The sequence below is a fragment of the Lycorma delicatula genome, chromosome 6, assembly GCF_047948215.1.
Source record: "Lycorma delicatula isolate Av1 chromosome 6, ASM4794821v1, whole genome shotgun sequence".
Classification (NCBI taxonomy): Eukaryota; Metazoa; Arthropoda; class Insecta; order Hemiptera; family Fulgoridae; genus Lycorma; species Lycorma delicatula.
Window position 1 is genome coordinate 3105701 of NC_134460.1, and position 21252 is coordinate 3126952.

The 21252-nt window shown below is 31.4% G+C and overlaps 1 protein-coding gene across 3 annotated transcripts in view; it reads left to right on the forward strand.

Annotated features, from left to right (window-relative positions):
* RNaseX25 (Ribonuclease X25) overlaps nt 1–15582 on the forward strand; it is a 56104-nt gene extending 40522 nt beyond the window's left edge. Inside the window, exon 5 of one of the 3 annotated variants that reach the window (XM_075367890.1) lies at nt 12912–15582. In XM_075367890.1, the coding sequence (XP_075224005.1) occupies nt 12912–12929 (18 nt within the window). In that variant the 3' untranslated portion in view covers nt 12930–15582. Of the gene's footprint in view, nt 1–1918; nt 2122–9826 lie in introns of those variants that run through there. The other 2 variants (XM_075367891.1, XM_075367889.1) reach the window with 2 other exon arrangements.
* The last annotated feature ends 5670 nt before the right edge of the window (nt 15583–21252 follow it).

The window sequence follows — 21252 nt, forward strand, 5'->3', positions numbered from 1 at the left end:
ATTTACTCATAAATTTTTAAATCTTCCTTTCGTACATCAAATTTTTTTACCTCATATTTTGAGGTAAGTGTTCGAAAATTAAAAATTGTTTATTGCAGTAATAAAAAATATGTTGTTCGAAATTCTGTAATTGTGCATAAAACATTTTTTTATCCAGAAACATATTAATTTTTAAAAAAGTGTTGTTTGAATATATACATTACTTTTTATTACTGTTCCATGAATTATTTTGAAAATAAAGAACTACAATACATCATTTCTATTTACTAAAAGTATTAATAAAAATTTAGAGCAGCTAGAGGTCATCAGAGTGAATGGGATTAGGCAATATCACATTAGATCAATAGATCCTATTTAAAAAAGTAGGTAAAATTTTTCTAAATAAATGTATGACGCTGGCCTCAATAATGCAAGTGGTAGCGTCTCAGCCTTTCATTTTGAATCCCGGTCAGCCATGGCATTTTCATACACGCTACAAATCATTCATCTCATCTCTGAAGCAATACCTAACAGTGGTCCCAGATATTAAAAAAAAAATAAGTTCTAAGAGTTTTTCTTAGATTGAAAGCAGTATATTTCCTCACTTCTTAACTTCTTCCCTGCCTCTTGAATTGTTTCATTTTTACAACTACTATTGACTCAAATTACACTGATAAACATAATTTTTGTTTCTTAACATGCAATGCATGGTTTTAATCTAATTTTTAATGCTGAAGATGAATATGAAGTCAGAATCTTTCTATCACCCACGTATTGAAAATATTTTTAATTTTAAAGATTTTTTTCATTTTCCAACGTATAGTTAGCGTTATATGCTCCTATATTGTATTTTGTTAGCTCATTTTTTATTGTTTAATTTTATTAACATAATTTGTAAGCTATAAATAATATATATGTACCTCACAGTGATAATATTCTTGTTTCTGAGCCACGTGTGAATGCATGTTTCAAAAGCAGCGATGAAGAATCAGGCAGTACTAAAGAAGACAACAATGATTTTGATTTTGAATTATCTTCATTAACCCGCATCTTAAATCACAAGGTGAATTAGATGACTTGGTCAGGGATTTAAATTTAACACAAAATAAAGTTGAACTGTTAGGATCAAGATTGCAAGGTTGGAATTTACTTTTAAAAAAAAATACAAAAATTTCAGGTTTTCAAAGTCAGCAAAAAAAACTTTCTCAGTTCTTTACTGATGAAAATAATTTGGTTTATTGCACAAATATTGATGAGCTTATGTTGTACTTGGACAAGTTCATAAACCTGAGGGCTGGCGCCTTTCATAGTTCATCCAAGTATACTTTAAAAGCAGTTCTACTATACAACTGTAACAAATATCCTTTGATACCAATTGCTTATGGTATTAATTTAAGAGATATGTGACGTGATGAAAGACGTTCTTGAAAAAATAAGTTATAAAAAACATAGCTAGAACACATGTGGTGATTTGAAAGTTATATCTATTTTGTTAGGCATGCTTATAGGCTATACTAAGTGCATTTGTTTTCTCTTTTTACCAAAGAGTGGAAGAAACGAGAAAACTTAACTCCAAATGGGAAAAATATTATTCATGAGCCCTTAGTTGAACCCAAAAAAAATGTTTTTACCCCCTCTCCATATCAAGATAGAACTAATGAAAAATTTGGTAAAAGCAATGAAGAAGGATAGTACATCAGGATCTGGATTTTTGTACATCAGGCAGAAATTTTCAATGTAAGTGAAGTAAAAATTAAGAAGGAATATTTGTTGGTCCTCAGATAAGAGAGTTGGTCAAAGATTATGTATTTAACTCCAAGTTAAATAATGTAGAAAGTGCAGCTTGGGCTTCATTTAAAGACATTCACAAACGTTTTCTCGGCAAACAAAAATCCATCAATTACCACGATATTTTTAATCAATTTCTTATTTCATACAGAGCTATTGGATGTAATATATCTGAAAATACATTTCCTCCACTTACATCCGGATTTTTTCCAAGACAACCTTGAAGACGTAAGTGATAAACACGGAGAATATTTCTACAAATACATTTTAGTAATTGAAAGCCGCTATAAAGGGAAATGAAATACTATTATGCTAGCCCATTACTGTTGGATATTAATTCGGGATGTGCATGAGGCTATTTATAAAAGAAAAGCATCAGCGAAATCATTCTAACACAGGTATGGCCATGCAAAATTATAAATTTTACAGATTTTAACTATATTTTTCCTTAATTTTTTTGAATAGCAATCTATTTAAAACTAAGGATGACAGAAAAATTGTATTTACAGATCTGTAATGTATACAAAAAAGCAATTCAAGAAATTGTATCACACTTAGAGAAACATTAAAAAAAACTTTAAGTCTATTAGTGTTATGGTTGGGTTATGGATAGTGATTTTGAATTAAACAGTAACAATGATGATGATCAAAACATCAAAATTGCCAGCTATTAGTTAATAGTAGCTGTAAAATATCATTTGAAGACTATACCATTCACTGAAAATTCTTTTTTTTAAACAAATATACCAAATAAGGAGAAGGACAATTGAATTCTGTTTTTTTCTGTTTATTATTATGAAGCAAATACTATGCATTCAGTTGTGAATGCAGATAGCTCAATATCAATGTTCACTTGTTCCAGTCATAACCGATGTTTAGGTAGCTTAGTGGTTCTACTTTAATGCCATCTAAATAGGTATTAATACAGTAATAATAATAATAACAATAATCATTAAAAATAATAATAATTTATTTCTGTAATAAAGTAATATAATAAAACAAAAATATGCAATAAATACAAATATAGTAAAAGAATATAGAGAAAAATTGTATTTTTATTAACAATTTCTGTAAAACTGGGAAACCAACAAACGGTTTTCATTGCTGCTAAAACTTCTGGAAGATTTGCCCGGTTGATGTCTTCACTGTTGTCACTATCATTACCGTCGTTGTCATTACCTGTCTCCTACAGGTAATGACAACGACGGTAATCCATTTCTGCTAGTACTGAAGCCACTACATCATCATCTGTTATAGTTTCATGCTCTTCTAAATCTTTGTCAACCTCTTGATAATCTTCAAACAATGCACTTGATAACATTTGGTTTTGCAGACTATTACCCCATTTTGCTAGAGATTTTTCTTCGCATGCGATGTCAGTAACTTTCCCAGCCTGTGGTAAAAATCCTGCATGTCGAAAGCAATTTTTTTACAGTCAGCAGAGAAACCTCATTCCATGATCTTTCTAACATAATTATAACATCCAGAATGTTATTTGTGTTTCCTTTTTTTATCTAAATTCTGTATCGTTTGTAAAATTGGAGGTTTTTTTTGTAATTGACTTTTACCGACTTGATCACGCCTTGATCCAAGGGCTGTAAGACTGTTGTTATTTTTCGGTGGTAAGAAAACTAACTTTATACACAAAAAGATTTTCAACATGTTGATGAGCCGGACAGTTGTCAATGAGTAGTAGTGTTTTGTCATTTTCAATCTTTAATTCACAATCCCATTTTCGTAACAAAGACATAAAGATATCACTTGTCATCCAAGCTCTCTTGTTACTTTCATACATAACTTACTTACTTACTTAACATAACTTACTTTCATTAGTTTAACTAGTCATGCATCAAAAATCTTAACTAGAATTCTATACAGAAGAATTGAGAGGAGAGTGGAAGAAGTGTTAGGAGAAGACCATTTTGGTTTCAGGAAAAGTAGAGGGACAAGGGAAGCAATTTTAGGCCTCAGATTAATAGTAGAAGGAAGATTAAAGAAAAACAAACCAACATACTTGGCTTTTATAGACCTAGAAAAGGCATTCGATAACGTAGACTGGAATAAAATGCTCAGCATTTTAAAAAAATTAGGGTTCAAATACAGAGATAGAAGAACAATTGCTAACATGTACAGGAACCAAACAGCAACAGTAATAATTGAAGAACATAAGAAAGAAGCCGTAATAAGAAAGGGAGTCCGACAAGGATGTTCCCTATCTCCGTTACTTTTTAATCTTTACATGGAACTAGCAGTTAATGATGTTAAAGAACAATTTAGATTCGGAGTAACAGTACAAGGTGAAAAGATAAAGATGCTACGATTTGCTGATGATATAGTAATTCTAGCCGAGAGTAAAAAGGATTTAGAAGAATCAATGAACGGAATAGTTGAAGTCCTACGCAAGAACTATCGCGTGAAAATAAACAAGAACAAAACAAAAGTAATGAAATGTAGTAGAAATAACAAAGATGGACCGCTGAATGTGAAAATAGGAGGAGAAAAGATTATGGAGGTAGAAGAATTTTGTTATTTGGGAAGTAGAATTACTAAAGATGGACGAAGCAGGAGCGATATAAAATGCCGAATAGCACAAGCGAAACGAGCCTTCAGTAAGAAATATAATTTGTTTACATCAAAAATTAATTTAAATGTCAGGAAAAGATTTTTGAAAGTATATGTTTGGAGTGTCGCTTTATATGGAAGTGAAACTTGGACGATCAGAGTATCTGAGAAGAAAAGATTAGAAGCTTTTGAAATGCGGTGCTATAGGAGAATGTTAAAAATCAGACGGGTGGATAAAGTGACAAATGAAGAGGTATTGCGGCAAATAGATGAAGAAAGAAGCATTTGGAAAAATATAGTTAAAAGAAGAGACAGACTTATAGGCCACATACTACGGCATCCTGGAATAGTCGCTTTAATATTGGAAGGACAGGTAGAAGGAAAAAATTGTGTAGGCAGGCCACGTCTGGAATATTTAAAACAAATTGTTAGGGATGTAGGATGTAGAGGGTATATTGAAATGAAACGACTAGCACTAGAAAGGGAATCTTGGAGAGCTGCATCAAACCAGTCAAATGATTCAAGACAAAAAAAAAAAATCATACATAACAGGAAGCAATTTCAAATTTTTAAAACATTAATGTTTAGTACTTTTCTCTATAACCAGAATTTTTTGTTTTGTCAGTTCCAGTCATATTTGTAGGGCAATTAGTGCTGTTAGTCTTTCTTTTGATCATTTTCCCCCGAACATGTTTCGCCTTTAAACCAAAGGGCTCTTTCTGACGTCATTTTAAAAAAAGACCAGATTTATCAGCATTATAAATATTTTAATCTGAGTAGCCCTCTTTTAATTTTGGTCAAATGGTTTCTAGCCATTTTTCTGGCACACCGGTTGGAGCTGCTGCAGCCTCATTGCTTATTCTCCCTGACACAATATCATGATGCTGACAGAGCTATTCTATCCAAGCTGAAGTTATTTTGCATGATTTACTGAATTTTTCAGAAAAACTGTTCACCTTAGTTTGCAATATAGGGCCCTTAATAGAGATATCACTAGCCCTCTGGTCTTTAAACCATTTTAACAGTGCTTGGTCTATTTCATCATGTTGACTAGGAATTTTTTTGAATTCATAGAATTTGTTTCAACATTTTTCTTAAAAATTAAAAAAAATGTTGAAACAACCTCTATCGTGAATGTTTTTTGCAAAATCATAATTAAATCACTATTAACAACTGAATGTGGCTGCTTCAGTTTACAATTTGGTACAAGAAGAAGATAAGAATAACAAGAACTATAGTACATATGTAGGTAAAAAGGAAAATGTGACTCATTTTAATCATCAAAATATTTCTGTAGCTACAATATAGATACACTATGTTACCGACGAGTCACTTCTGTCCGTCACTCTAAGCGATAAAATGTTGCATTGCAGTAGAAAAAATAAGTCATAATAATCGATATGTCACTACAACCAACATAATTACAAACACTATAAATGGTACTGTGTATGTATGTATGTATGTATGTGTACATTTATTTTGTTTCTTATTTGTTTTTGTAGTAATATCTTGGAATTCCATATTTGATTGATACCTTAGTATTGTATCAATCAAAGGATAGACACAATATGGCAGTGATATTACTGAACTATCTGTGAGTTTGCCCAGAGTTTGAACTTATCCCTTCCCCAGTAAGATTTTAAAATTAATATCTGTCTTTTTATTATTTATTTATTCACTTATTTAATCTTAAGTAAAGAAAATGTTGTGCATGATCATTTAAACCAGTAAATATTTACTCTGATTTCTTTTTATTTTGTATAACAATTCAAAGAATCATAAAAATGATGCAAATGATGTCTCAGTTGTGTATCCTTCATTTGAATGATTTTGAGCTATTTTGAGAAACACAGTAAATGTAAAACAACAATGTTTTGTAATAAACTTGTGTTAGAAGTGTCAAACTCACAGATTCAGGATATAATATTTCTACCGCAATATATATCATAAAATAAAAAACTTGTTTTTAAGATATCTTATGGTGGAAAAAACTGAGTTGTACGTACTACTAAAGCTTGTTATTTTTTATATTATTGATTTGAATTACAATTCATTTGAAGGTAACCTATAGGAATTAAAGAAAATAAAACAAAAGATAATTTACTTTCATCTGTTTATTTGGTAGTCCAAATTCAACGTTATAACTGTGTTAAAAAATATTATAAAAATTAGTATTCAAGTGCACCTCAAGATCAGAGTTTAATTGGTTGTTAAAGTATTTTTTGTACAGTTTTTAAGAAATTAGGCAAATTAAACAACAATATGAATAGACAGAATTAAACAGGAATTGCCTGTCTATGCCCAGTGTAATAGAAAGCTACTGCCATAATTTACATTTAGGATATTAGTAATGATGAAAACAAAGAAACAATTACTGAAGAACAAAATTCTAATCGGCATTATTATAATACTTAGTATTATTATGTAAAAAAATGTATATTAAAATGCATTTCATTATTTAACAAATAGTTAAAACTATTGGTTAATTGCATGATTAAAACTTAACCGTACAATTTCATATAAAATTTTTTATTATAAAGTTAATCGTATATATCAAATAAAAGCCTTCAGTATAACTCATAAGCCGCATACATATAAAAATTACAAGGTGTGATAAAAAAAATACCTGAAATTTTTAAATTTCCCAGACTGTATAAGCACAATTGTCACAATTTTTTTTTTTTTTTTGTTGTGTTGGTACATTTTTCCATAATTTATATTTACATTGGTAGCCATATTGGATCCTTAATTTATTGTTGACTGTTGAAAAGATTACACGTTTTGTTATGGTCAGCGATTTTTAACATGTGAAAAAAATAGAACAAAGAATTTGCAATAAATTTTGCTTTTAGAGTGGAATAAAGTGCAGCAGTACATTGGAAATGTTGAATGTTGCTTTTGGCGATTTGTCTATGAATAAAACAAGCATTTGCAAGTGGTATAAACATTTCCAAGACAGCCTGAATATGTTGAACATGATGAGCACCTTGCCCAGCATCTGGCAAAACAATTCATGGCAATTGCACCACGATAATGTACTTGCTCACATTTCATTACTTGTTTGTGAATTTTTGGCCAAAAACAACACCGTTGTGAAGCCTCAGCATCCATATTTGCTAGACATGGCTCCCTGTGAATTCTTCCTATTCCCCAATTTGAACTATGAAAGACGATGTTTTGCCAACATTGAAGAGATAAAGCCAGAATCGCTGAAGGAGCTAAACACCATACCAGAAATTGCTCCAGAGATGCTTCAAAGATTGGAAAAAGCTCTGGCAAAAATGTATTACATCTGAAAAGGTTACTTTGAAGATGAAAAAAATCAATATTGATGAATAAGTAAAGATTCTTTGAGAAAAAGTAAAATTCCACATTTTTTTTTATCGAACGTAGTACAATAATGATAATTATGAAGAACTCAATCATATGTTTAGTTTACATTAATCTCTCCAAGTAAAAAAAAGCCGGCAATTAATTGCATAACTTCCCCATCTGCGCTGATCAAGTTATGTATACAATCATTTTATGCAGTCTCAAAAAATATGTTTTCAACTTTTTTAATTTGGAGTCATGCATCAGGAAGCTTTTTTAATGAATAAATACTCACTAAAATTAATTTGAAACAGATTATATTAATTTTTTTTTCTTATAGCTCCCCTAACAAGAGAATGCTATTAAATTACTTTAGTTATTTTATTGTTAAACAAAATATGTTTTTTGAGCGTTAAAAATTTTTTATTTTGTGGGCTCCCATACCCAAGGGGAAGCATTCAGGTAAAATTAATTTTTAAGAAGATAATCCCAAAGTGGTGACAGTAGATTTAAAAAAATAACTTTTTAAGATTATTAAAAAAAAAAAGATAATCCAATCCCCGTGTTGGTGTGGTAGCATCCCATTCTTTCATCTGGAAGTCCCAGGTTCAAATCCCAGTTTGGCATGGTATTTTCATTCACTACAAAATTCATTTATCATTCATCTTGTAACTGTAAGAGGGCGTAAGCATGTTGTTATTAATTAAATAAATAAATAAAACTTCTAAATAAAGTTGTAATTTTGTAGGAAGGTGTGAAAATTTTTGGCTACATTTTTTTTCCAAGAAATGTTGAAGAGTAAGGCCTATCAAAAGATTAAAATTTTACATTTTAAATGCAACCGGTAGCTTGCGAGATGGATCTAAATTTAAAATATTTTTGTTAACATAGACCATTGAAGTGGGATGGGCAAAAAAAATGTATAGTGGTCTGAAGGCCTATGATGTAGAAATTATAGATACCAAAAAACCCATTAATTCCTTTTCTGAAGCAAGATATAGCTAAGAAACAAAAATGTATACTATTTTTTTGGAGAGGGGTAAATGAATATTAAATAAATATTTTTTTTTAATAATTGGTGAATAATTGGTAAAAAAAATTCAATTTTTGTAAGTAAAGGTTTTTGCTAAAGTGCCCCAGTAAAGATTTGAATTTTTATTTCGACCTAAATAGCCCATCCTTTTTTCCAATTTTTGTAAAAATTTTAATACTTCTTTCTGCCAAAGGTAATGCTTGTCTACAAAGTTTGAAGAAACTTGGTCAACGGGTTCCATAGTTATAAGACCAAATACAGGCCAGCATACATACACACAAACTTCTGTCACAGTTGGATGTTTTTTATGTCTCCTTAAGGCAAGTTTTTTAAAAGAAGACCCATTAAAATTTTTTTTTTGACCAAACTATACTTTCCCATTACAGCTACAGGCGGTAAAGTAAAATGCCTCTAGCCTGTAAAGAAAACAGGCCAGGCTGTGTTTGGCTCCTCAGATGGTGAAAGGAATTGAAGGAAGGAGCTTGAAAGAGATGGATAGATATATGAGTTTTAAAATCTATGATAAATAATTGTGTCAGGTACAGAAGTAATGCATATGAAAGAGAAACCTTACAAAAGTATAAAGAAAGTTATAGATACAGATACAAAGACTACTACATTTTCTATGTACATATCGCCAGCAGTTATAACAAAAAATCCTATTTATATTGAGAGCTAAATTACAATTTTTTGTAAAAATGTCTGCCGTATTGAAAGTTATCACCCAAACATATTCTAAAGATACATCAAATCTGTTTTTAAATATTTTCTATTTGGTATAATTTCTTAACAGAATTGTGGAATGTTGAAAAAGTACTTTCAGGAAAGCAAAAAACATTTTTTTTTTAATGTAATTTTCCACGGTTCATGTAGGTTTTCATAGAATAATGAGAAAAAACATTTTTTGTAACTATTGTTTGTAAAATAAGTTTTAACTAATGTTTGTAAATAAGGTTTGTTTGTTTATGAAACAAACCTTTTCTTTCATGAGAAGTATTACAGTGAGTGTATACAAAGGCTTCCTTTTTTATTGCAGGTGTATGTGTGTGTGTTTATTTGATAATTAATGGTAATCGGTTAAGAATTCTTAATATAATTATCGTATGAAATATTAAAAATTCAATTCTCACTGAAGTTTTTATTTTCTTACAGAAAACTAGATTACCATTTTTATCTGAAATTAGGCTGTGTTTTGACAAAAATCTGGTGTTAATTGATTGCGACGGAACGAAGGTAGATAAAAGAAACTCACCTTTGTGGCAGTCAGGTTCTGTTTTAACAAATTGCCCTAAAGGTAAACTTATCATGTATCCATCTAATGTTCCACCAAAAACACGAAGATTGGCACCGGTTGCACCAGAGCCTTCTCTATTAAATTTATATAAATGTATAGTGTTCTTACAATGGTTCACTTCTTGAAAGTAGATATAGTAATAAATGCAGATATCTACATTATGTAGAATTAATTTTTTTGTGTATATAGTTTATTCAATAATTTTTGAACAAAATTTTCGATTAAGATATCTTTCTACCAAAAATATTGTGAAAAAATCCACATCTGTTTAATTAAAATTGTAATTTTTTTCATGTTACCAAATAAATTTTTAATTTAAAAAATGTAAGAAATAACTTATTAAATGTAATTTTATATGTTTTGCTTACTGATTATAAATGTTTTAAAATGTGAAGATTTTAGAAAATCTTACAAGCATTATTTGTACAGTATTTCATTGATTGTTAATTTTTACTATTCAGGATGTTTTCTGAGAAAGGAATTGTATAAATATATAATAATACCATTTCTTGAGGAAAATATTATCCTTGTATAATATATATTAATTAAAGGATTAAGGTAAATGCTTATTATCAACTAATTGTTTTAAATTATTTTCTTCATTTAAATGGTACACCAGAAAAATAAATGTGCAAAAAATTGGTAAACGTTAATATTTTTATATATCTTAAAGAATAAATGTTTGTGTATTCAGTTCAGTTTAGTTTCTATAGTTCTGTATTTGTAAAATTTGTCAGCAGATATGTGTAACAGTTGTTATATTTCAGTATCTGTTTAAATTATCCATTTATTTTAATATTTTTTGTTTCTTTTTTTAATCTATTTTCCTGAAAATATTAAGTACTAATTTTGACTTTGTTATTTATGGAAACATTACTTGAATTGCATCATAGACAAACATCATGATAAAGCTGTTGAGTAATTGTGATAATATTTTGCTTGGATTTGTGTGGTTTCCTCAGTGTTCTGAGTTTTATGAGGTTAATCATTAATAAGTTAAGTTGTAAGTCATCGATTACAAATAGATGCAGACTTACAAACAATAATATAGTTTTTTATTTTAATAATTTTTTTTCACCTGGCTAAAACTTTATATGTATAGGTATGAAATGTTATAACTGTGACTAAAAGCTTTTCATGCAAGTAAAAGGTCGCTGTAACTTTTAATCGATGTATGATTATTAAAAAAGAGATTGCGCAATAAATTATATTGGAATCAACAAATTCTGGTGATGTTATGTTACATTTCAGTCATAGCAAGTGTTAATACCTACATATTCAACCAAAAATGCTATCTTTTATTATATAATTTTTTATTTTATTCTTTTTCTGGCAAACTTTAGTTTACCAGCAACTACATTGCTTGTTTAATCACATTTTTTTTGTAATCTGTTATCATTATGTGTATATTAAAACAGGGCATTTGTTACATGGGTATATACAGTATTATCTCTTTATTCTTGCTCATGTTGAATTCGATATAAGATTAAAAATGAGTGATTCAAGGAAGTAGTAGCATTAAGGTGAAATAGTTAATCTAATTGCATATCCATGATATAAAAATAATATATTATCATTTTTGTATCTTTATTTTAAGAATTATGTATATGCAGTATAATAATTAAAATCTGTATTAATCGGGTATAATTCAAAGTACTATCAATAATAGGTGCATGTGTATGATTAATTTTTTTTTTTTTAGTACTTTTCATGTCTGAATCTTATTGAGAAAATAAGTTACTCAGAAAAGCTTTATAATTTAGTGAAATAAATTTATCATTACTGTAAAAAAAATTCAGTTATTACCTTCACATTTTTACCAACCTTTTGTGTATATATTTTTTTTAATTTTTGTATGCAAGTGGGGACAATCTGTTTATTGCATTGTTTTTCAGTAGAAGTATGTGTGTGAGTATGATATGTATATATATAAATATACATATAGATTTATACATTTACATTTATATATATATATATCTTTGTGAAAATTCAAATAATTCATTTACATACTGGTCACTGCCAAATAATAAAATAACCACCAAACAGTAACAGAACCTAAAAAAACTAATACCAGAAGTCGACTTTCATGGTATTCCACATCATCAGTTGGTACAAAATTCCAAAATTACATCAAACAAAAATAAATAAATAAAAACTAAAAATTTAGAAAACATAAACCCTACTAACAACAAAACACAATCAATAATATCAACTAGAATCCAGTTCCAACTGGATATCAACTATCATAACTGGTTACAACCAATATCAACTGATTCCAGTTGGAATACTCCAGTATATTATTAGTATTCCAGTTTGATTATGGTATGTTTTTAAAATTTTTAGTTTTTATTTATTTATTTTTTGTTTTTGTTTGATGAAATTTTGTACCAATTGATGATGCGGGATCCCTTGAAAGTTGACTTTTAGTATTAGTTATTTCGATTCTGTTTCTGCGTTTGGTGGTTATTTTGTTGTTATTACGTGATCAAGTTTTCAGAATGCACTTGGTGGGGATTCAAAATTTTGGTAATTGTTTATACAAATATGTGAAACATTCTATTCATAAATATGCATTGGACAAAGGGGTTTCTGTTTATAAAACAGGCTGTAGAATAGTTACTATTTAATAAAAAAAAGCTATTAATTTAAATTCATTATATTACAATAATATTATAATTAAATTTAATTTTGCCATTATGGAATATTGCTAATTCTTGTTGCAAATTTTTTTTTCCATTCCAGTTGAATAGGAAATTACAAACAGACCAACATTAATTTACTACACAGTACTAATACAAATATGTCAAAAATTAGATTATCATTATTTAACAGAATTATCTAAATTTTAAACATAGAATATTCTGTAAAAAAGATGTAATAAATAAATAAAGCAAAGCAATATTCACATAATATATTTATAACAATAAAGATTTCGTTTTACAGTTGCGTGAGGTTAAATAAGTCTCTCCAAGATTACCAGAAAAACTTGAAAACATGCAAAGTTGATAGTGTAACAAACTTTAGTATTAATACTCTTACTTTACTTTACTTTAGAATTAATACTAAAGTATTTAAGTAATTAATCATTTAACCTTCCAGATAATATGTCATTGAATTTTGCTTTAAAAAAATAAACATTATGTATATTATATACTAACATTACATTAATAATACACCTACATTATATATAAGCATTATAACTCTTCATTCCAAGTTGAATCTGTTCATTCGAATTAAAAATCTTCATTCTGAGTGGTAGATTGTAATATGATTTTAAATTAAAATATGAATATTTCATATTCTGTACTAGTGTTCTAACATAAAAAAATTATAAAGTCTTTACATTCTTAGTTATCCAGGCGGTCATATAAGGTCTCTGAATTAAATTCACATTTTGAAGTCTCTTGTGACTAATTTGAAATTAAAAACTGAAACTAGGTTGGCAGGAATCAATGAAAATCTAAGGAGGACATGGTAACAAGATGAGCCAAGCTTGTGCCTTATGATGCACAGTTCATTCTGCTAGTATGCAACAAAAATAATTTTAAAATGTTTTAATTTTTAACAGCGTTGAAAATATAATTTCATGACAGGGGATCAAATTGTTAAATTCATAAATTTTCAGTAGTTAGATGCATATGATGTTATAAAAATTACAGATAAATAGTACGTGAATGTTTTGTATATCAGTCAGACTGATATTTTATTAAAATAAAAAAAAGTATTTAATTTTTAAAAAACATTTTGATTAAAGGATCAAGACTTTTTTTACAAAACTAATTCTTATAGGGAGGATAAGTAGGTTTTGATGCAAAGTATTAAGTTATTGTAAAGCAGTGAATTTTTTTCTTTTATTTTATTTTTCAATTCTGAAACTTTTTCTTATTTTTAAAAGTATTAGGTAAGTGATTCACATGCATGTTAGTTGTCTTCAGAATACATAAATAAAACGCCGACCTCGCAAAGTTTTAATTTTAATTTCTTTTTGTCCCAGTTAGGTATGGCGTTTTATCAGAAAACATTTTCACTACCTCTTTATAATGTTGATATCTCCAACCTGATTTTTGTATGATAAAGATTTCAAATTTTAAATATTATCTCTCTTTTCTTGGGAATTGGTCATGACAGGTTACATTTAACATTCGCTGTAGTTTCTTTCAAACCAAACATTAATCTCTGCTTGTTGAATTAGAAATAGAATTTTTTTATAAAAACAATCTTCCAAACTTTAAAGTGGGAAATTGTTACTATTTTATAATTTTTTTCAATATTTTTTTAAATTATTTTATTCATATTAATTGACTAATGGAAACTAAATTAGCGTTTGACTGAAAAGTTTTGAAGAAAACTAAAAGTTATTGTATTGTACTATCACATCTTTAAGGTATTCCTGCAGTTAATTAATTTTGATGTCTTATTACTTTATATAAATATGCTTGACACATTACTTGTTACATAATAAAGAATAAATTGTTATCTTCATAATAATTTTTGTTTTATTTGTTAGCATTATAAGCATTAAAGATAAGTATTGTAATTTTATTGTTTTAAGGTAATTTTATTTGAATTTGTGATATTTCTGTTCGTCGCTTAATTTTTGGAGATATAAAGTTTCAAATGATTGTTTTTTTATTAATTATTACACTTTTTTTTTATTAATTATTACACTTTTTTTGAAACTGTAAAAATAAGAATGAAAAGATATAATAATCTTTAAAAAAGTTGTGAATTTAACTTATACAAGTTAAAAATATTTGTTTTTTTATTATTATATTTTCACTCATCATTGTTTCATTTTTCTTAAGCTCTTTTTCTGCCTTAAAAAAAATTAAACATATCAATCTAATGGTGAATTTTTTTTTATATAATTTAAAAAATATATATATATAATATGGAAACTTTTATAACTTTATATGAAAGTTTTGATTTCACTAAGTTTTTTTTGAAAGAATTTGAAAAAATATATTGAGAGATAATTTTTTTTTGTGAAAACGACTGAAGTTCCATTTTAGATGTTATATAAAGCACAGTAAACAAAGCATTATAATCATAAATAATAAGCATCAGTTGTGAACAAATCATTGGAGTGAAAAATGGCTCGATAAAGTAAACAATACTTTTCTGTTGCTTTCTTTTTTACATAAAAATAATTTAAAATCATTTACAAAATTTAAACATAATCTAAATTAAAATATAAGCCTAAACAAGACGGATTAATCATTAAAAAAAGTATAATAAAAACAATTCTTGGAAGTGAAGATTCAACAAAAAAATAACATTCAGATAACGAACTGGGGAAATGGTTGCTTAACAAGACAATAAACACTTGTGTTAGAGCTAATACATAGTAGAGAACTCTCAGCAATGCAATGTCTTATACTATTAACAATGTTAAACAGAATGCAACCACAATGAGTACTATTAACATAGATCATTATTTGCACATGCCATCAGCAAAAGTGTTAACTTTCATTTCTAAAGTTATTGTTTAATGTTAAAAATAAAGAAAAATGTAACTTTATTGTGAATAAATGTTAAAACGATAATGTTATTTTGGGTATATAAACATATAATATATATATATATATAAATAAATGAATAATATTGATTAAAATTTTTTTTTTCTGAATTTTTCTACCTTTTAAGTTATTGTATTGTTATTTACAATATGGTCATACAAGAAGAATGGTAAGTTCTGATTTATACAACTGTTTGTCATTTTTTACATTGTAATTATTGCCGGATGAGTGAAAATCGATAGAATTTTTTCAGTTCAACAATTATAATTTGATTGATTTAATTGATTGCATCATTTATGCAATCATTTATTGCATAATTTTTGCCCTTTTATTTACAATATGCAATTTATTTCACTGACACAGAGAAGTACTATTACTGCAGTAGATAATTTCAGGGGAATAGATTTTTCTCTGATCAAGAAATAATTTTATTAATGATCTAAAAAGTATTAAAAAAAAATGGAGTATAAAAATGTACAAAGGATGGTTGAAATGTAATGCACAATCCCACATAAAAAAAATGATTTTATTTGCCACAAAAGGTTAGATTTATTTTGTTGACACCATTTACAGCTACCCGTTTGTTCCGACATTGAACCGGATTTCTTATTCCACCGATGAAGAATGCTTGCAGTCTTTCCTTGATCCACAACCTCACTGTGTCCTTCAGTTCGTCATCCTTTGTGAAATGAAATTGCAGGATACCAAATCTAATTAATATGAAGGGTGTGGAATAGGTTCAAATTTCAAATTTACATGAACCTCTACAATTGCACGCAATGTGTGTGGTCGAGCATTATCGAATTGTAGAATTATCAGTTATGTGGATTATCGAACACAACATAAGGTGTTAAAACAGTCATTTTGAATCGACTCATCCACCTCATTTTAATGCTTCTCATCAGTCACAGAAGCTGGTCAACCGCTGCAAAGTTCACCCTTAATATTTTCTTTAGCAGCTTCTAACCCACAAAATTTTATTGCCCTCCTACATACGTACTTCAAACAATAATCTCGTCATTGTAAATAGCTTTTAGATTATGACAAATGTCGCTGGCATCCACTCTACTCCTGTTAGAAATTCATTCTTTGCACGTTGTTAAAGGTTTGCTTATGTAGCAGGCATTCTCAGCTCCGTAACACTGGGGAATGAAACTACAAGATGGCATCACCTGTCACTTTGTGCACTATTTTGTTACACGATTCCAAATCAGGATTTTCCTGTCGACCTCAGATTTTACATAATTATGTTTCTTATAATCCAGTAGCAAGTACATGTGCATAAACAGTGCAAGTACAATATATTATTTATTGCAGTAGTTATGTTGCTAAGTAAACTATAATTTATTTAAGTTTATAAATAGCCATGAAAAATAAGTATTTCTATTCAAAAAAATATGATACGTCATATTTTTTTAAATGTAATTATCTCACACAATGTGCAGCGTATTAGTTTGCTTAGCATTTCTCCCGCCACCCTCAGTACACCATGTACATTTGATGCCCAGACAACCCATATTACTTCCAAGCAATCCTCCTAAGTTTGTACATCACTGAGATGGAGTCCACCATTTTTGCACAACGTGGTTGCTAAACAGCAACTTCTCATCAAACAAAATACCTAGGTTCTTATTAACTCTCACTCGGCTGATTACATAGCTTTTATACTTACGGTAGGGGGTTTCGACTGTATGATAATTTGTCTGCATCCTTAAGAAGCATAAACTTTGTCTTGGGCACAGAAATCTTCAAATTTTGAATGTCCATCCAGCCCTCCGCGATTGACAAGGCGATCTTACAGATGCGGTCGTGAATTACTACGAAAAAAGGAGAAGTAATAGGCGAAAGTCTGGGCCGTGACCACTTCTGGGAATTTGCCTGCCTCTATAGAGGCAGTCTCATAAGATATAAGCCTATGATCGCTCATACTGGCCTCGGGCCAGACAGTCCAACTATTTGTATTTCGCAACAAGTCACTCTTTACCAAAGTGACGTCGTAGTAACATTCTCCCAGTTCGGAAGAGAAAGTTGGTGGTTGTTCTGCATCATTAATCAAGTAGAGGTTCCCGACTTCCATGAACTGTTCGAGACCAGCGCCTCTGGGTTCAGTAAATAGTGAACCCCAGGCAGAAGACTTGGCAGCAGCATCAAGAGCAACCAGCACTCTGGTGCCCGGGAGACGTCTAGAATCCTGCCCAAGTCGCTAGCAAGTCATCGGTACTCCATCCAAGCTGGAAGTATCCCTACACTAGTACGACATTGAGCGTACCCCTCGTGACTCAAACGACGGTGAATTCCTATCCGACCATTGAGACATCCAAAAGACACCCAATGAATCTTAGCTAAACACGACCGCGGAGAGCGGCCGTCCCTCACAAGAATGAAATACATCCACCTCACGACCGCGTACGGTTCCTGGACCAAGAGAACCTCAAGGTTGTACTCCTCAAGGAACCTCTTGGCTTCACTGGTGGCCGCCCGGGAATGATGCAGATTTAAATGTTCAACGCAAGCGTTGAACATGGTGCAGTCCGTCCTCAAAGACTTCCCCCAATTAAGGTGTTGCCATAAGCTCTATATTTCACAGCTGTCGCTCGAGCAATATTATACGCCCTGCACTACCTACCCCCCATCCGGTGTCCAGCATCGCTACCTTTCACCAAGGTACAGGCGGCGCACTTGGTAGAGCAATTGGCTGCCCTGTGCCCCGAAGAGCACAGTGACCACACATCTCCGACTGCGCTCTGCAGCGGAGAGAGGTGTGACCAAAGTCCTGACACTTAAAGCATCGGACGACCTCTATACAGTCGACGACCCTACATCAGGTCCACCCGAAAAACAAACGTCCACCGGCCACCAAGATCTGCCGGATCTTTGGCGAGGTCTCCAAAATCCAGTGACTCTTTGGGGCTTCCTTCCTCCTCAGCTGCCGAACCACTTTGGTTTTCCGAAGGAAATCTTCAACGGCCATATCCAATAACGGATTTTGACCGTACACGGCCTTGAGGATTTCGGGCTCCTCTACCCTTTTCGTCCTTGGCATATCATACACCAATATCTGCGGCCACCAATTAAGCCTTCAGCCGGTTCTTTACCAGAATGTCGGCCTCAGCAGCTGCTTCGCCTGCCGCTCATTTACGACTTCCAATATCACGCCATGGTCTCTTGTGTTTGTGACCCGGGAGACTTGGATCCTTTCTCTACTTGGGTCCAGAACCTTCTAAAGGGTTAGCTCCGTCGCTACCGACGAAGCCTCCGGACCAGGTTTTATTGGGATCACCGTGACGTAGCCCGCTTAATTTTGGCCGCCGGCACCTGGGTTGGCAGCGGTGGACCAATCCGCTTAGGCGCGAGCGCGGGCGCGGCAGCTACTACGGCGAAGGAGACAGGCTTTTTCACCTTTTCCTCCGCCCGTTTAATAGACTTGTGGAGCTCGTCAAGTGTTTCACCCGTCACCGGCTTGAAGCCCCTAACTCCCTCCACTACCTGGTCAACCTTGCCGGATAGCCGTGATACGACCGAATCCAAGGCAAGGTTGGCGCCCCGGAGTCCCTCACATTTATGTACCAGACCCGATACCAACAACGCACATTCACTCAAGTAGGAGTCTATTAACTGTCGAAGCTCTAATACAACCCTCAACTCTTTTTTAGAGGAGATTTTGGACCATTCTGCCCGCATCTCCTCGATCTGCGCAGTTTCGGACCCAGAGTTCACCTGCAGCAACTCTCCACTAAGGAGCGATCACCGCACCGCATTTTTCCGCCTTCCCAGAACGGGAAGCCGCTCTTCGGGCTTGGCTTTACCCCCATTCCCGCGCACTCCTTGTGTGGATCCGATCACCTCAGTCTTCCCCGCACAACTCGTGATAGAGGTTTCCGTCGGGGTTTTAGTGCAATCTGCTGCACTAGGGCGCTCCACTACCCATGTGGAGACCTCCTTTGCTGAGGACCGGGGTCTCGGTGGAGACTTACTGATTGACCTTCTCGGCTGGAATGGATCCCCGCTACAAAGTCCTTGGCCAGGTCGACCAAGTCCTCCAAGCAACCTCCCCCGGATTGCTCCATCGCAGCTTAAAAGAAAAGCACCAACTATGACGCCAGGCACTATGAATCTATCACCTAACCCAAAGCAAAGTGAGCATTCAACAATTTCTTCCTTGAGATGAGCCGTTCGTTCTCACGCAACCCACTCGAGTAGTCATGTGACCACCGGTGAGGTTGAAAAGGAATCTCTTCCCAAACCTGCCAGAGGATCTAAAACTTTACTTTGTCTCACGAACTATGAATAAGGACACTGATATACAAAGGAAATGCCCTTATTTAGCCAACAGTGGCACTACTGCAACACACTATGCCGCTGTTTTCTTTTCACTCCGCAGCAATGTAGGTTGACTAACCGCCACCAATCATTGTACAGCCCCGACGACGTGTACGTAGAACACTGTTCTTGCAGAAAATGTACCTGCAGAGGAAGTTTACATTATGGGGCCAGAGGCTGAGAAATGACTAATATATATATATCTTTATGAATGATAAATAATCTAATGAATAAATGCATACAATATCTTTATGATCTGTGAGTATTTCATGCCATACTGTATTTATGTAGATACATCTTTCTCATTTTACAAATCAACAATTCGTATACTGTTGTATTTGTTTGCATGTTGTTTTATTTGACATCACGTGTTGACACATTTTATATAAGTACTTGATTCAATATAATTTCTCACCTGTGTACTACTGGTTAATCTATTGAGTGGGGGGATTTTAGTGCTAATGCGCCAACATATTAGAAGTTTGTGACTAACTTTTTTTTAAATGGCCTTAGTAGACACATTTGATTTTGTACATTTCACTTATTTCACTTGAATTTTCATTTAAAGGTAATGTTTTTGAATTTATTTATGCCAGACTATAACCTTTGAATCTGTTATAAACTTTTTTAAATACAATTTTTATTTCTATTTCATACAGTTTTGGTAGTGTATTCATAGCTTAAAATTATTCTATTTTATTTATTAAACAAAAATATTAACTATAAACTTCATTTAAAGATTGTTGGGAATATGGTATGAAATACTTTGTAGCTTATGAAAAATGCCAAGTCTGATGACTAGCTTCAAATCCTGAATCTGATTAGACAAAAAAACAAAAATTAAATAAATTTTTCACAAAAAAATTATTTGAAAAATACAATTTGGTTTTTTAATTTAATTTTTTTGTGAAAATCAAATAATGTATTTCTTTCTCTTTTGTTACATATTTATCAAGTAACAGGATTAACCATCAATTATTAGATTAAACTTTAAACTCCTGCACCAGTATTCTGTTGAGTTGGGAAAAAGGTTTAGACGTAAGGAATGACATCTTATAATGAATCACAGCTTGTAAAGACATGGTATGTAATCATTTTTTATTCTTAAAGAATCATACCAATTATTAGACTACATAGGTTTGAACTTGAGGTCAAAGAGTTCTGATCTTGTTCTCCAAATGTCGGAAACATGTTTTATAGCATTAGTTGGTGCTGCTTCATATAGTTGAAATTGAGAGAAAACATCAATTCTCTCAAGACGATTGTTGACGTCTTGACAATAGAGTCTATAATGCCTTTACCAGATGATAAAATCATTTCTGTCTGTAGTAAATTTATACTATACGTCCAATGGGATTTTACTTAAACGTTTATAGTTCAGTTATATACTTCCATACGTAACAGAAATCCAGGAATAAGCGTGTTGTGCTTTTAGAAGGCATTTA